The 18,667-nt window shown below is 43.0% G+C and overlaps 1 protein-coding gene across 5 annotated transcripts in view; it reads left to right on the top strand.

The window, feature by feature from the left end:
* Nucleotides 1–18,667, top strand: part of MYO1B (myosin IB) — a 911,317-nt gene that overhangs the window by 816,476 nt on the left and 76,174 nt on the right. For all 5 annotated transcript variants that reach the window (XM_078680402.1, XM_078680405.1, XM_078680404.1 and 2 more), the window contains one exon: nucleotides 8,619–8,725. In XM_078680402.1, coding sequence (XP_078536528.1) covers nucleotides 8,619–8,725 — 107 coding nt within the window. The remainder of the gene's footprint in view (nucleotides 1–8,618; nucleotides 8,726–18,667) is intronic.

The raw sequence follows: 18,667 nt of genomic DNA on the forward strand, positions 1-18,667 counted from the left end.
TTTTTCTCCTCTCTCAAACCTTCCAAGGAGGAGGTACTCCACCATCTGGACCCAAAACGTGCGCTGTCCTTCTACCTTGAACACACAAAAGATCTCTGGGTGGATGATCACCTTTTCGTAGGCTATGTAGGTGCCAAGAAAGGTCGGGCTGTTCAAAAGCGTACCATCTCTGGATGGGTTGTCCTTTGTGTTAAAGTCTATTACGCTTTGGTGAAAAAGGAACCTCCAGTGGGGCTCCGAACTCATTCCACTAGAGCTACGGCAGCCTCTACTGCCCTTACACATGGAGTTCACTCATTGACATCTGTGAGGCAGCCACGTGGGCATCCTTGCACATGTTCACCAGACATTACTGCCTAGACAGCCAAGTCTGGAGGATGGCAATTTTGCTAGTTCTGTCCTCCAGGAGTTTATGGTGTGAACTTGGTTCGCTGACCCTCCTCCGGGGTTGGTATTGCGGGGGTATCTTATTCTAAGGAAAGGAATCTAGAACTAACTGTCTCTTTCAGATGAACAAGTTACTTACCTTTAGTAACAATGTATCTGTAAGAGACATAGGTTAGATATAGATTCCTTACCGCCACACCCATACTCCCCGCTCTGCGAACTAACTTCTAGGGACAGGGACTTCCTTGCATGGCCCTAGTTTTAGCATACCAGTGGTCAGTGTCTTGCATGGCTCTGTGCTTCTGGCGTGGAAAGTCGTGTCAGAACTGATGTCAGCGTGCAGGGGCGGCGTATAAGTATACACTGCAACGTCACCCCGGCAAACATGATGCTCACGACGGACGCAAAGTCGACCAACACCACCTACCGACTTGCAGGGGTACTGCTAAGAAAGAATTCTCTGGATCCAGACTGACGGCTGGGGTAATTCTAAGGTAAGGAATCTATAACTAACCTATGTCTCTTACAGATACATCGTTACTGAAGGTAAGTAACTTGTTTGTTAAGGTTCGTCAGTCCCAACCTTGCCTGCTCCCTTGACTGAGCTACAACTCTTTGTCTCAATTCAAAATGATCTGAAGTTCCTTGTGAGCCAGGGGTGTAGATATTCAGCTATACATTAAAAACAATGTGGCTCATCAGTTATGTTTTTTTTTATATATTATCTTTAATGTCCAAACCCACCTCACCCTCTGGAGTTGTGGGGTAGGGAGGCTGGAGTTGTGGGGTAGGGAGGCTGGGGGTGTGGGGTTGGTGAATGAGTCCCCTGAAGGGCATGCCACATAGTATATGTCAGTAATAGTCTATGTTCATAAAAGTACACTTTATTTACAACTTTTTATTGGGCTTTGCCTTGGGGATGACATCAGTACCAAATAAGTCCAGGTTCTTCTGTTATGTGTAAAGAGAAACTGACAAAATGTCATTCTTAACCATTATTTATTTCAGAAAACAAACCTATGAAAATGATTTCAACAGCCATTCAAATTCAATTGCTGTTACAAAGTAACTAAATGGGAGTGGTGAGGAGTTCCAACCTATGTTTACGGGTGGCCAGTACCAGAGCACTGGCCACAGAAAAAGCATCATTGAACTTATACTGTTGATGTGGATGAGAACGGGGTCCTACATTTGGGTAGCAGGGGTTAATTGTGGTAATTTGGGCAATGACCAGTACAAACAGTGGATACTGGGAAGGTGGTGGGTAAGTGCAGAAGATATATACATTGTGCACTGTGTGGAGAAGATGCGCCCAATGATGCCTATACTGGAGGAGTGAAAAGGATTGTGTTCGATCAGTATGGAGCAAAGAATTTGCAGTGGTTCATTATTATTATTATTAACACTTGTAAAGCACGACTATCACCCTACGGGTACTCTGGCGTTATGATACCACCTGTATTTACGCTTAGCCAGACATTCGTATGCAGTTACCAGAGGAAGAAATTTAACAGGAAAACAAAGGACATACTTGAGGGTAAAGCCATGTCTTTATCCTTTTTCTAAACTGCAAGAGATCATCCACTTGTCTAATGTCAAGTGGAAGTCTGTGCCAGAGGTGCGAGGCTCCCGTACTAAAGGCCTTGCCTCCCGATTTAGTTTTTCTGACTCTGGACACCTTCACCAGGTACGCTGAAGAAGAGCGAAGAGTTCTGGGAAGTGCGTACCATGTAAATTTGTCCTGCAGAGATTTGGGTCCAGCATCATGCGAAGCTTTAAACGCTATACATAGTGCCTTAAATTGTATCCTTTGCGATATTGGGAGCCAATGCAACTCAGAGAGTGCCTGAGAGGCAGAGACGTGGTCTCATTAGTGCCAGTTTAGCGCCATGGTCTGTACTCTCTGTAAATGTAAATGTATGTGTCTTGTAAAGCGCACTGCTGCCCTGAGGCGTCGTGGCGCTGTAGACCGCTGGGGAACCCGTCCTGGCTATCCCTGTGAGATGGTCCCTACTGGGTATCTCCAAGGTGAAACCAGGCATCCCCGGCGAATGTGGGGGGCCGTTGTAGAGATGAGGCAGCTAATGCCCAGAGTTGCCGAGTGTGATCCCTGGTTAGAGTTAGCACAGAGGTGAGAATTATCGAGTCCGCTGACCCTGGTCCACGACTTGATTGTAGTCTCTCAATCAAGTATCTTGGAGATTTCTACAGCAGAGCATTACAATAGTCCAACCTATAAAGGACGGTACTTCTAACTATCAGTATTCTAGCCTGTTCTGAGAACATCGGGAGGATCTTCTGAAAAACTCTATCAGAGAGAAACAGTTCCCAGCTGTTTTATTCACATGGTTTTCAAGTGTCAACCTATTATCAAACATGACTCCCAGGTTACGTACCGTGTTACTGGGAACCAATGGGGTAGTAGTGGGAGTGGGCCAGAAATCAAACAGAAGTGTAGGGGAAATTCTACCCATAGCACAGTGTAGAACCTCTGTCTTGTCAGCATTGAATTGAAGAGAATTCTCTCCAAGCCAGAATGCAGTGTCCCGCAAACAGTCATGGAAATCTTCCAAAGATACAAATTGCTCTCCCTCCAGGGACAGAATAAACTGACTGTCATCTGCATAGTTCACAAGATTAATATTATGAGCCCTTATAACCACAAGTAAAGGGTTCATGTAGATGTTAAATAATGTAGGACTAATCGCAGATCCTTGTGAGACACTGTGCAGAAGATTGGAAAACTTGGATCGTAAATGGGGGAGGGCTACTGCCTGTTTTCTGTTGGTTAGATACGATTGAAACCCCTTTAGGGCAGTGACCATGATCCCAGCCTCTTCAAGCCTGGACAGAAGAACCTCATGGTTTACCGTATCTAATGCGGCAGACCGGTCAAGAAGAATCAGTATAGCTGACTGTCCCCTGTCTGCTCGCATTCGTAGATCATCCATAACTGTCACTACAGCGGACTCTGTTCCATGGCCAGGGCAGAAGCCAAATTGCACATCGTCCAAGATGTTATTGTTTTCTAGAAACTGGGAAAGTGATTTACTGACTAATCGTTCCAAAATTTTGACTGGGTATGGAAGGAAAGAAATGGGTCTGTAGCTTTTGGGACAAGCCGGGTTGAGTGATCCTTTTTTCAAGTGGGGTGTCACCAAAGCCTGTTTTCCAGCATGTCGGCACAGATCCACTAGTCAGTGATTGATTGCAGATTTGCCGAAGTATAGGGAAAAGTTCAGGAGCCAGTTCCTCCCAGATTTTGTGTGAAGCGGGTCCAATATAGAACCAGAAGAGACCTCCATGGCCATTTTATGGAACTCTTCCACAGAGAGTGTGTCAAACTGGTCTAAGGGGTGCAATTTATCCACTCCTACCTGTCTTGCTCCCCTTGCAGGCGGTAATTCCTTAGGCATATAACCCATTTTGAGTCCCTCAATTATATTACTAATCTTGTCCTCAAAAAGGTTGCTAGACTGTCACATAATTCCTGACTAGGCAGAATCCCAATTTTTGAACAGTCCGGATTGACCATATTATCCACTATCTTAAAGACACTTCTAATACTGTTTTCTTTTTTTTATACTCCGCTATAGCCATCCTCTAGATGATTTAAACCATGGGGCTGACGGTCTGCCAAGTTTTTTATGACTTTTTACCGGGGCAATCTGGTCTGGCCTTGTATTTGTTCGCAGAAATTTGCATAGTTCTCTTCCACCTGCTTATTTACATCACGACCCTCATTGATCAAGAATTTTGGAGATGTCATTGCCTTTTTCAGGAGTCCCTTCCTGTACCTACTTTGAAAGTTCCTGACTTCCCTAATAATCGGTTTATTCATCCTGGGGTTATATATCTGAAAAACAATCAGATGGTCCGACCAGCACACCGGTAGGAAATCCACTGTTCCCATTATCTGCTCATCAGAAAACACAAGGTCCAACGTATGGCCCCCCCTTATGTGTAGGCTCAGTAACCTATTTTTGTACCTTAAATTCCCACAGGATTGAATAAGATTCTAATAGCCGAATCCAGGTTTGCATTAGGCTATAAATTGAAATCCCCCACACCAAGCAGTCTGCAATGAGTCAATTTCAGGTTTCTCAGGACTTCAATCAACCGCTGTTGTAGTTAAGGGCTGGCTAGTCCACGAGGTCTGTAGCAGACTATACCGGTCAGTACTTGTCCCTTGTGATCCTTTATGGAACAAATCTGAAGTTCGATGCCCTCTAACTCATCAATAACCCCCACTCCACCTCCTCTGCCACTAGTTAGAAGCTTATGTAAGACTTTATATCCAGATGGGCAGGCCAATCCCGGTTAAGTATCTGATCCAGGGTGTGTCCACGTTTCAGTCATGAAAAGCACATCTAATTCCTGGGTTTCTATTAACAGTTGGGTTTCCAGGTGGTACTTAGGCAAGGATCTAACATTGAGCAAATTGCATCGGAGACTACCTCTTCTCGCGAAGTTGGATTCAGACCCTGCGGTCCCTTGTAGCTTAAACCTGCCCCTCCTGCCCCCTGAAACCCCAATCTCAAGCAGCTGTAGTCTGGTATAGTAATACCTCATATTTCCAGCTCCGGGCTTCCCCAAACGGGCAGCATGGCTGGCGATGTACGCGGCCAGTTCGCAGACGGGCTTGCCTTTGGCGTGCCGGAGGCGCGCCCACTGTGCTTCCATGCCAGCGTGTTATGTTTATGGGCAAAGAGCCTGAAGAACTAGAACGTTGACCTCTGAGTATGGCGGGTCTGCTCTGACAGACGGACACCGCGAGGTCAAGGGAGCCCGTAAGAGTGCTTCTAATGTTAAGAAATGCAGTTTAAAATATCCGAGCAATTTAAAAAACAATTAAGAGTAGTTTTCATGAATTTACAAAGATAAATTTACAAATAATGACCTAACCATTACCAGAGTCACATTAGACACCATCCTAAAATATCATAGCATGACATTATACAAATGTTTTGATTGATTGATTAGGCATAACCACATTAGGCCCAAACCTCATTACCATAAACACATTACACACTAGGCCTCACCAGCATAAAGACAGTATGCAATAACCTCCTAAGCATAAATCACATTATGCAATTGCAATCAAATTAGGCATAAAACACATTGTGTAGCTTTGTAGAACCTGGCGCTCTACCAATCTCACCCCCAATGACCCCAGGCCATCTGGCCTTTCACCTGGGCCCTAACCTCCCTTTGTCCAGAATGTCAGCGCTTGGCTGCCAATGCAGCAAATTAGAAAGTGTGCAAAGCGGTGGGGCAGGGCAGGAGTGCTACTAACCCTTCTCTTCTCAAAACGAAATGCCCCCAAGGAAAAGAATGTGCCTCCTGGGTCCCCTCTAGGACTCTCTATAACTACTGATCCCCAACGTTGCAGTTGGCGGGCAACTGGAGAGCAAAAACAAAACAAAGACGCACTGGCACTTCTGTGCCCTCTGGACCCCTACTGGGGCCCTGACAACAATGTGACCCACGTTGCAGCTGCCCGCAACGGCGGCGCAGCTGTGAAGCCAAACAAGACAGGCCAAATGAGCACTGGCACTCTTTGTGCCTGGGGAGCCTCGTTCCACTGGGCTCCTCCTTATGCCTCCTTAGCAAATGAGGACACCGGCACCCACCCTGCCCGAGGGGCACCAACAAGACTCCATACTTCGGCCCCATGTTGCGCACGTAAATCCCCACTCACCGGGACGGCCCTGCTGGACTCCTCCAGTCTGCGGGGGAAGTGCGAAGCTCCTCCTCCTTCCTGCTGCTGGTCACTGAGAAGACGGATGGGCAGGGAGAGCCCTCAGGACTCCGGTCGCTCTTGTTGGCTGGTCACCAGTGCGGGGTGGGCTCCTGCCTGGCTTCTACTCCACGCGGGGCTCCCACCAGCTCACGGGAGCCCCGCTCGGGCTGCATTACTTCCGCCTCCCCTCCGACTTCTGAGGGTGAAGCCCCGCCCACAGTCAGGCAGCAGGCGCCTGGCTTCCGGGTCACCTTTCCCGAGTTGCGGCGGTGATTCTTTTCCTCTTTGTGAAGTGAGGGGTGGGCTCCTGCCGTACAGCACACCACAACGTGAAATGGGCACCTGGCAACCAGCAGAAATGCGGGGTGGCACCCGCCGAGCTTCCTCAAAATGCGGGGTGGGCACCCGCTGTAATTAAACACCAAAATGCGGGGTGGGCACCTGCTTAACGAGGCATAAACCAGCGACTCAAGCAGGGCGGGATGGGCTCCCGCTCTGTCGCTAATTATACCCACAAGGCAAGGCGGGTCCCCGCTGCACCTCGGGACCACAGTCATACAGGGTGTGCCCCTGCTCCACAAACCAGCATGGGGGAATCCCTACACGGGGGATTCCCTCTGAAATCCTTCATGCAGCTCAGCGCTCTGCAATCGCCAGCTCCTCTTTCCTGGCAATTTAGAAATCAGAGCGCTCATGAGGCGCTAGGAGCCCCAGCTCCAGCAGCAAAGTTTTTAGGGGCATAAGGCTGGGCTCAGGCAGGCCAGCTCACAGGGCCCTCCAGCAGGGAGGCAGACCCTTGTTGTGGTTCCTCCTGGAGCCCAGCAACAGCAGCCCCCAGCATAGGAACAAGTTCTTTATGGTCCAGCAGAGGATTGCATTGAGGTAGAGCTATGTCTGAGTGCTGATGATGGGTGTAAGGGTGGCTGCAAGTACGGAGTGCTGAATATCAAGAGACAGGATCACTTGGAGATGCACTTTTGGACCTGGCTGCCAAATAAAACATGGGGAGCTCCTCTCCCATTGTTCTGGGGAGCAATGGAGGTCCATGGACTGGTGGTCATGCCATGTGGCGCAGCTTCCTGTGTTAGCTGGCTCAAGGCTCTTTAAACTCTTCACTATTTAGGTCAGTCATGCGTTGAATGTAATTTGTGCTGCTGCCCACCCACTCACTACAGCCATGGCTCCATGCCTTGAATGTCTTGGGCAGGGGTGGCTAGCAAAGTGGCAGCAGGGGAAGAAACGCACAAGTCAGCCGCAGCAGTTCTTGTTGGTTCAAGCGGACCTGGTCCTTTGCTGGCTTGAGATTACCTTTCTCATAATTATTTGGGGTTAGTGAAAGACTTGCAGGAAGAGACTATTCACGTAAATCAAGAAACTTGGTAAAAGGCTGTAATATCCTTGCGCAGCCTTATGCTTCTATCATGAAGGGTCATAGACAATCTCAAAGAATTTAACTAATGAGATGTTAACCCTTAATATTGTGGTGTTAAAGCTAAATCGTTATTTAAACAAATTAACCAGAGTCTTCTGTGACAGTATTTGTTTTCCCTCAGTTTGAATTCACCTTTCAGCATTAAGTAAGGCCTAGTATTTTTTTCTTTCAGTGATTCTAAATCTTTATTGAACAAAATGTATGAGGGAAAATGGAAAGGAACACTTAAGTAACTTGATGCTTCTAGTCATGGTATCCTCACTACGGCTCCTTAACCCAGCAGCTCCCAACAGCAGCACTAGGGGAGGGAGCTGAGAAGTCACTTTTACTTAATTTTAAAGGATGTCAAGGCTACCTACATACATGTTCCATTAAAATCCATTACAGTTGACATTAAATGCAAATTGTAATATCAAATGTGCCAGTAAATAGTCCAAGCTTTGCGTTGCACCTATTCAAAATGTGTCTAGTTAAGTACAGGATGTGCATGAAGGCTAAATTTACATTTACTTACTAAATTGGGGCCGCATTTTCAAAGGCTTAAGATAAACATACCCTGATCTTATAAAGAAATAGCGTGTACTTGCCAATAAAGTAACTCATCTTTTGGCGTCCTCATTTTATATAGACTGTTGATGTAGCAATTATAAATGTCATAATTTGGTTTCATTAAATTTTTCCTCCACCACTAGAAGCCTATCAAAACAATTTATCTTAAGGCTGCGATTCCCACCTTATTTACTGCTCTTGTGGAACCAGCAGAAATGCTCTTACTATAGATAGTTGGTTAATGATGCGAAGGTGTCATTGTTTTCTTTTACTCGTTTAATTTGCAATCCTTGTTTCTCTTCTACATCCATTTTATCTAAATATACTAGCACTACTAGTCGTAACTGGAGAGGGGTGGTCATATTAGTTTTTTGTGTTCATTTCACTGTTTGTTCAACAGAGGAGAACTTTTGACATTAGGGTTTAATGTAAAAGAGTTCAAATTTTGTTGTGCAGATAAAAGAAATGACTACTTGTTTATTTCATTGCTCTGTTCTTTTTGTGTAGTGTAAGAAATACCGAGACCAGTTCACTGACCAGAAAAAGCTGATCTACGAAGAGAAGCTGGAAGCCAGTGAGCTCTTCAAAGGGAAGAAGCTGTCTTATGCATCCAGGTATTTAACTTGTTACTGGTGTTTCCAGAATTTAGACATGACTACAACCAGTTCGATTATTTGTTTAGATAAGTTATGGAAATTATATTTTTTTAACCTAAATTTTAGGTTGCTTATCTGCTACTTTTACTGGTTGTGATGGCATGAGAGCTGTACTTTGGAAAGCACCAACATCTCCCTTGTGAACAAGCCATAGAGGCACAGTTCTCAACATTAGCAAGTTATATAGAGATGCAGTCGAACATGTTCCTCTCAGAACATTAACTTTTTTATTTATCATTAGGTCAGGCTTAAGCAAGACCTTATGCTGTTAACAAATACCAAGTGGTTGGGCTCTGGATTTGCCGCAGTCAGGCACTGTCATTGTGTTGGCTCCTTCAGTCACTGCTGAAGTGTTTGTCACTTGTTTGGGCTACCCACCACATTTTGATGATGTGTACATTTAGGCTGGTGTCTGATCAAGAATTTAATCTATCTTCAGTATCAGATTCCAATCACCCACAAGCTTACTACGAGTTACTTTCGGTGTACCTTTTGTCCCTGGCCACTATGTGCTATTTCCTTTCACTCTTGTTCTGTTGGCTCTTGTAAACACCTCATGGCTCTGGGTAGACTGGAATCAAGAGCTGCTTTTCTGGCATAAGATTTTTAAACTGAGGTTGCCTCACCACGCCTCGTTTACATTTAAGACAGTGTTTGCATGTTTCTTTTTGGTTCCTTGTGTTTTACTTTTTGCTCCGGTACTGTTTCGGTTTCCCTGCACCTTTTCTCACACACACATGAGTGGCCTTGTGACCTGGTCCTCAGTCATTACCCCTCTCCCCCACCTATCCCCAGTATTTTAATTGCTCTTGCGCCAGTAAAGTTGATGACTCCTCTATAGTTCAGTCATCCATTACCAGTGAGATCGAAGAAAATGTATTTGATAGTTAGGAGATAATCTGCAAAGGATTCATTTTTTTAAAAGACATGCTAAATGCTTTCTGTTTCTTCTTGATGGGACGACTAGGGATTTGATAAAAAGGGCTCATAGGAGAGGTACGTAGATGCACTCCTGACTAGTTCCCTGTGAAATTTGAATATGGGTAGTCCTTTAACCTGTAACGGATGCACTATGGGGTTTCTACAGAACGTGTGCCCCTCAAATGAAATGTTGCATTAATGTTATCTGTTCCATTACCAGCCATGGTTTTCTCCATTGCACAGGGTCAAATGCATTTTTAGCATCTGCTCATATTGCGACATTGCATATTTTCAATGGTAGCATAATGTGTTCAGGCTTACTGTTGTGATGTATTCTTGTTTAATAATCTACTCCGTAAAAATCGCTGCTGTTTAATATGACTAGCCCCAAACAAAAAACAGGTTGCGGATGTGGGCTGAAGTTTGGAAAACGTCTTGTGCTCCATGTTCAGCAGTGTTATGGGACAGTAAGCACAGTAAAGAGGGTTATCATGACACAGTTTATGGATAAGTGCAATTGATGAATCAGGAGTCAGCCATGTGTTGACAACATCCCGATAGAAATCCAATGGTGGTGTAATTACTTGGGATATTAACATTTCCCATATTTTTAGACCCTTCTGAAAAAGAATAACTTCTGATCTGTCTAGAGGTATAATTAGTTCTGCTTTTTCTCACCCATGTAGGTTTGACATTTTCAGATAAATTGAAAAAGATAGATAATTGTCCATTAGAGGTTTACAATTGAAAGCTTGCATGAAAGAATTATGGCTCAGTTGTTAGCCTGCTGCAGCTGAGGAGAAAGCCAACAAGATGTTGTTTCCTTTGTAGCTGAATAACACGCCTGTCCACATTCCATTTGTCTATTCCACATTCCCTAGTGTGGAAGATTTTCGAAGCGCTAAAGTCTAGACGTTAACAGAAAACCTGAGAGGTCATAAGGGAAAGTGTGTGTAATGCAAGATGTTCACATTATCTTTTTCTCCCAAATGAGAGAAGTTGAAATACTGATGGTTTATTGTCAAAGTTTAGACGTATTTGTACTGAGAACTAGTGTTATACCAAAGTGGAATGGTTATTATTTGTGGAAAATGTCCTGACGTTGCGTTCCCACCCATTGAGGTAATAGAAATGGCCTACCTATTCTACAGTAGCCATAAGCCCGGTCTCATGCATACTTTCGTCTGGCAGGTCTCTGAGATTTGAAATACTCCAGGAATTACTCTTCACCTGAAAAACATTTTATCAGGCATCTTTTGGCACCAGAACTAGACTGTGCTACCCTTCATTGTTGTCTTTCAGTGGAGTCGACATCAACTAAAGTGGCATCTCCTTAGTAATGTAGACACATGCTTCAATAGCATTTTACAGTGCTCCCCGGAAGAGAATGGTGAAAGTGCACTTACTGCTCCAAGAGCGGTCGTTCTATTGGCTTTGTATACAATAAGAGCAAGTCAACTGCTGTGAAGTGTACCTGCTAACTGCATCCATACCCTTAACAGTCAGTTAATAATACCATAACATAATACGTGTATTCGTAAAGCGCACGTTCACCCCAGCAACGGGGCATCTTGGCGCTGAAATAACAGATGTATATTGTTACCCATGCCTTTCAATGACCAGAAGACCATGCTTTCCCATGATTAAAATAAAAAGAATAATATTTAACAGTGTTGTTAATCGAACTCAAAGGAGGTTGTGAGAGGTGCACAACTGGATTAAATAATAAGGTAACGCAAAAGTTGTTAAGTGTTAGGGTGCTCTCGCTGGGTGGTGTTGTCCGTCTGCACACCACTAAATACTATTAACAAGTTGTGTCTGCGGGAACCGCAGGTGCATCCCCAATAAGGCACTCCAAAAATGATCACCAAAGTGCTTCGTCAGTTCTTTGAAGATTTCACGTTTATTCTCTTTAGAGTTGTTTCATTTGTGGTTTGTTTGTACTTTACTGATATTTAAAGCATATCAACAGACAACATAGTTGAACATCCGAACAATTGTATCCTATGCATTTCGGGCTGTAAAACCCTTGGTCACGGATAAGCTGAGGAGGAAGAATACATGAAAAGTGTAAGGGATATTCCTATGAGGAAACGTGAGTATATTGTGCAAGGTGCTCGTGATAAAAAATAAGTAAATAAATAAACAACTAATCAACTATTGGTGGCGTGAAAGGGTTGTGAGGAGATTGTAACAAAAGTGAACAAATGGGTAAAGATATTCAAGCAAATTAAACTGGATGGGTCAAGTGTTCAAACTCTTAGTGATCGAATACTGTGCAGGAACTATAACGATCTTAAGGCCGACGAGGGCGTGCTCCGCAAGAAAACGGTTGCGTGTTGTTTAGCGTCAGCGATATGCGCAATGGCATGCACTTACTTCAGGATGGATGTCATGATGGCGTGGAAACGCGTACTCATGCGGTTAGCAGTCGGTTGTCTGATGTGCTCGGGAGAACGCGAACAGATAACTAATTACAAAATAAAAAGTGAAAATGGACTAACGAGTGGAAGTGATATTAAAAAAGTGTGGCGGCCATGTTGGAGCGATAGAATCAGATATAGGAATAGTAAATAGTGATGTTATGAGAAATGTAGGAACAAGGTAAAGTCAATGAGTGAGCAATATCAATATTTACACAGCACAATTCTCAAAATTATAAAAAACAACTAAATTCGGTACGATCATTAAGCCCATTTGGCTTGAGGGTCTGTAGCATATAAATCCATTCAAGTTCTCTCTTAAGTAAAAATTTAGTGTTATCAGTTCCTTCTCTTTTTGAAACCGTTTCAAGAATCATGAATTTCATTTGGGCGATGGTATGGCGAGCATCCATAAAGTGCATGGCTATGTTTGATTTCTCTGATCTCAGTCTAATATTAGATTTGTGCTCGTTAAGGCGTAATTTCATTTTCCGTTCAGTCTTGCCTATGTATAGTTTCCCACACGGGCATTTCAGTGCATAAATCACATTGGCTGTGTCGCATGTCGCGTCTACCTTGAGTTTCACATCGTGACCTTTCATCGGATGCTGTATAGTATTCCCTTTGATTATACAGTTACAGTGACTGCAATTTCTACACGGTTGGGTTCCACGATGAAGTTGTTTAAGTGGCTCAGTGGGTTTTGACAAAATTTCTTTCAGGTTGCTACTTCTGGTATGTGCAAATATTGGTGGTAGCTCGAAAATGCCCTGGAAGTCGGGTTCATTTTTTAACACAGGCCAGTGTTTGTAGATGATTTTTTTATATTTGTAGCTTGCTGTAGAGTACTTGGACACAAGCACCATACGCTGATCTGAGGTCTTGTGGGATTTAGTCATACTTTCCGTTCTTGATATCATGGTGACTCGATCGCGTGCTTGTTGCAGAATGTTGTCTGGGTAACCTCGTTCAAGGAACCTGTTTTGCATTTCAGTGATGCGATCTTCAACCAACATGTCGTCAGACACTATGCGTTTGACGCGTAGCATCTGGGAAAATGGGAGATGTTTTTTGAGTGAGCCTTGATGAAAACTCGAGTAGTGTAAGGCATTGTTTCGGTCAGTGCTTTTTCTGTAGAGGTCAGTGACCAATCCTTGTGGAGTATTTTTTATATGCACATCCAAGAATGCAATGTCTGTATCACTGATTAGCCATGTCAATTTAATGCGTGGATCTTTATCATTGATTTCAGTCATGAGATCATGTAGAGTTTCCTTGGTGTCTGACCACAGAAAGAAAAGATCATCAATGTACCGTGTGTACAGTTTGGCATGGTTCTGAAAATTCGTGTTTGTATATATGTAGTTCTTTTCAAAATTTTCCATATATGTGTTCGCGTATGACGGGGCAGCACAATTCCCCATTGCCATCCCTGAGAGTTGTAGAAACCATCGATCATCAACTTTGAAGTAGGAATGATATAGTGTAAAAAGCATTAATTCGACTAGGAATGTTTGCATTTTCACATCAATTGCACTGTTCAGTAAAATTTGTTCAATTGCTTCAATTCCACCTAAGTGCGGTATGGAGGTATATAGTGAACTCACGTCTGCCGTGCATAATACGTAGGATTCATTGTTGAGGTTTGGAATTCTGGAAAGTTTCAGCAGAAAGTCTGTAGTGTCTTTGATGTAACTGTGAGATTGAATCACTAGAGGTTGCAGATATTTATCTATGAATTTACCAGTTCTCTCATGTATAGATTTCTTGGTTGATACTATGGGCCTGAATGGTGGGTTAGTCAAATTTTTGTGGATTTTTGGGCTCATGTGTATCGTTGGACTTCTTGGGCAATCGATAAGCAAGTATTTTTTGGTGCGTTCCTCAATGATTCCATTTTGAAATGCTTTGAGAACGATATCCCTCAATAGATCTTGAAATTCATTGGTGGGGTTGCAGTTCAGTACCATATAGGTTGAGGTATCTTCTATATGTTCTTTAAGTTTGTTTTGGTACATCTCTTTGTCCAAAATAACTAATGCGCCACCTTTGTCAGCTTTGGTGATTTTGATGTCTGGGTTGTTAGCTAACGATTTGAGAGTATCACGATCTTTGGTGGTTAAGTTCTGGATTTTCCTTGGCGTCTTAAAGTTGATGCTTGAGAGGTCCTGACGAACCAAAGTTTCAAACAAATCTATACATTTGTGACTAGTTGGTGGTAAATATGTACTGGGTGGTCGCAATCCTTTAAGTTCGTCCTCTTTGGTAGTGGTAGCAGGAGGTAAAACGTTATCAAAAAAATGTCTAAGTCTAAGTTTGCGGGTGAATTTGAATGTGCTTACTTCAAGTTCCAAAAGATTAGTCGGAGTGGTTGGGATGAATGAGGTACCTTTCTCCAATAGTTTCATTTGATAATCATTGATTTCTGTCTTCGAGATGTTGATTACGAGACTTATTTCTTTTTGGCTGTTGTGCTTCTCGTGGCTGGTGGACTTTTTTCTCTGTCTTTTGTTTTTGCTCCGCCGGGGTCGTCGGGTGGAGTTTGGCTTACCTCTAAAAAAGACTGTGACGATGCAGAGGCATCTGGTGGCTGGTTGGCACTTGATGTGCTAGCTTGTTCTTTATTAGTTGGTTGCCTGGACTGCTGAGGGCGTCTAGGTGGAATTCTGGTAGAATCTGAGTCAGATGATGAGGTGTCCGTGTTCATGGTCGATGGTTTATTACGGCGTCTTTGGGCGTAGACATCAGCCCAAGAGTAAACTTCATCCAGCTTGTAATCAAGCGTATCCCTTCGGAATTAATCGAACTCAAACACAGAATGGCAACACCATTGCTTGAAAGAGGCCGTCCACTGCCGTGTAATAATTAGTACTGATTTTTTAATTTAAAAAGGGTCTCTGCCAGATATCAGAGATTGACTCCTAGAACAATGGGACAGATATTTGAGACCTTTAAGTTTTCATTCACATGGTTTTATGAACAGCATGATAATAATCTGTTTAATGTGTGGTCTGTAATAAAGTTTATGGAAACACATTACATAACACAAGTTTCTTTGTATTACTGTGTTTTGGCTGCACAGCTATCAGACATATTGCTTAAAATATACATAGAGCATACTTTAGGTCAACCCCCTTTCAGCCATTATCATTTTATGAGTCGCCTCTTTCATCTATTGGCAGGTGAATTTGTTACTTTGGCCTTAACTCTGCCCAGTGAATTTTCCTGTTTCACACAATGGTATTGGCTGTTTGGATGCATCCTTCTGATTCCATTTGAGTAACTGCATCAGATTACTTTACAACTCTAGCCCTGTTGAGTTGAAATGGAAATAAAAACAGAAGCAACGGAGCCTTCGATACAGTTTAACTTTAGTTTTTTTGGTTTTAATGTGCTTACGGTGCATGCATTAGCACATTAAACATAGACCTGTTGGCTTTTACCACTGCTTAGTTTATATGTCACAATAAACATTGCCACTCCCAATCACAATTCATCATCTTAACACGTAAATAACAAAATGTGCTTACAACTTAATTAGAATGAGCGCATCAGAATAACTTATATTTCGTCAAAGCTTTATTTAATAATTTAATTAAACCCAATATTAGAAACCTGCTAGATGTCTCTAGACTATCCATGGTCTCACATTACTCTGCTGTGTAATGCGGATTATATTGCTGCAGTAAACCAGAGAAAAAAAGGTACAACATGGCCTTAAATTATCTAATGAAATGCTCATCAAACAAACCAACCACCTTGCCACAATTGAATCTGTTGGAACCATTTTGAGGAAATGCTGGACTCAAACCTGAATATAGTTGCTGCGTTCACTCAAACGATTTGATTACTATAGATTGCTGGTCTACAATGCACATTTCTGATGCTAGTGTAGAAATGGCATTCAGTACACACAGTAAGCAAGCTAGTAGTTTAATGCTTATTCTTAAGTGTGGATATTTTCTGGCATTTACCTCCATTTGCAGTGGAGAAAGACTACTATTTGTAGCAGGTTAGTTACCAATTGAATCTCAACTGCTGCTTCTACCTCACTGTCTGGCAGAAGTACAGTAGAGGGAAAAGATCTCCTGGATGGGTGTCATAGTACTATAGATCTTAAGTACTAATTTCTCTCCAGCTAACACCTACGTGGTCTACAAATTTGTTGTATGGTGGATGCTTATGCAGACCTAGCTCCACGGTGCTGTCTGGGCGCCGGATCCTATCTCTGGAAGCAGAGATAGCGAGCTAGATATACAGTTTCTCATAACGATGAGAGACTTGTATGAGATTGACACCCTATGAACATCCTAGGAAACAATTATGCCATTTGAGTTCCAAGTGCCACATTTTCTCTTTTATGCAAGATTGTCCAGGGCCACACTCTCTACATGGAAGGAATTTGCAGCAGGGAGAGAACGCCCATTGTTGGACCTAAATAGGGCTATCTGAGAACTCCATGTGAGCCAACGTCTACCGATTAGGCCTAGGTAGACCGAGACTTAAAGTGAATGGAATAGAACACTGGCATAACCTCTTACTAATTTCCTCATTTGTTCCTTTGGTGGTGGGTTGGGAGGAGATCTGCTACATGTGACTTGGTTATTCAGGATAGCCCAGGGATTCTGTGATAGTGATTAATGCATCACAAAGGATGGAGAGGCCTATGGTTACATGTAAATACAAAGTAAACAAAATGGGGGGAGAAGGGGGTAAATGTTAGGTTCATCCTCCAGACAGTGTATAGTTATTAACAAATCTACAAATGACAGATCAGAGAACTTTATCAAAGGGAAGGGCTTCCGCTAAATGTACGAAACAAAAGCCCCAAAACTAAGAAGAGAAAATTCTCTTCTTGAGTCCCCTCAAGTGACCTGCTTCATCATTGGGGCCATCCCAGACAGCTACTGTCTGGGGCATGCTGCAACTTGCGGAACTACATAGGAGCACTTTTTGTGAACAAAATGTGTAGTGCAGTGTTTGGGGGAGTGGTGATGGTGATGCTAATAATACCTAGCTAGTGAGCGATTAATTTATTCCTGTTCCTAGTTGGTATGGATCAAAAGGGGTTAGTAGTAGAGAGGAAGTGTAACTGTTATGTCTATACTTTCCCTAGTATTTGGCCGACATGTTTCAAGGTGTCCTCTAAACCTCTTCTTCAGGACCACATGGAGACCAGCTCCATGCGTACCACTCCGTGAGAAAAACTATCCTATACTATAGTCATCAGTGACGGACTACCTGCAAACCTTAAACAATTTCTAAAAATATTTGATAACTTTATCTGAGTAGGAACTGGCAACACATTTCTAAGAAATCAACCACACCCACTGATCAAGGGCGTATCGAGCACCTTGGGTGACCCAATACTGTCAAGCTGCACAATTGTGATATGTAGTTGAATGGAAAAGATTGGAGTAAGAGAAAAAAAGTAGATTTTTCTAAAAAGAAATAGCAGAATCATCTATCTGGAAGCAATTGTATTTACAGGGGCCCATGGAGGGTGGGAATTTACTGGTCACCAATTGCAAAATCTGAGACAGGGTTCCACTTGTACCTTCATCATTGTCCCTCATTGTGGTAAACCTAGAGTTCATTCCTGCCATGGATCCCACTGGTTTCAACACCTGGACTGTGAAAGGATTTGTTACAGTAGTGGAACTCTCCTATAAGGAAAGGTAGAAGGTATTTTGAGTAACTCAAATCAGTATATGGCTTGCCTGAATATGAAAGATTTAGGTATTATCACATACTCTGTTATGTTTTGAAAACTGTGATTTAACCAATGGTCTGTAGGAACCTTTCTAAATCTGAAACCTAGTTTTTCACTGAGAAGCTGTGAAAGGTGTCTGATATCTGAACTCTATAGACTTCTGATGGGTGCATACACACAAAAGCAATCCACTGACTAAATATGCTAGGAGGCTGAACTTTGGACATCTGTCTCAAAGTAGGACAGGAAAGACATTGAGTAAGATGCATAAGACAGCCTGCAATACAGCCAGGAAAGAATCTAACTTGCGCCATATTTTTTTTTTTTATAATTCTTTTTATTAATAGAAAACAAGAAAAACCAACGGCAGGTGCCTTATTTCACGGAACAAACAACAACTATACAACCATAAAAACGGAATAGACGGATGAACCCGGAGGCAAAAGCTGGGCCATAGATTGTAACTGGCGTGCGGCCGTAAAAAATGCAGGAGTTATGAAGTTCAGTTCAACCAGCACCAATCACAAACCCCACCACTGATTGGAACAGGATTGTAGTGAGCAAGGCAATTTCGAGTGGCAGGAAGCGTAATACAGTAGAGCAGTGAACTAAACAACGACCGCAACTAGCACACAATAATAAAACACAAGACATTGTAGAGGACAGTGTAAACGATATCACCCCCAGGACCCGTCTACCCACTAAACAGGATTACCCATCAGGAAGGCACCTAATAGCAGGATATTAATAGGATATTAAACATAGAAACAAAAACATAAACAATACAAATAACCACTTCCCCCCACCCTGCACCCCCGCATATGGCTTTCGCCTAACCCCAAC

This window comes from Lissotriton helveticus, chromosome 3_1 (assembly GCF_964261635.1).
Source record: "Lissotriton helveticus chromosome 3_1, aLisHel1.1, whole genome shotgun sequence".
Classification (NCBI taxonomy): Eukaryota; Metazoa; Chordata; class Amphibia; order Caudata; family Salamandridae; genus Lissotriton; species Lissotriton helveticus.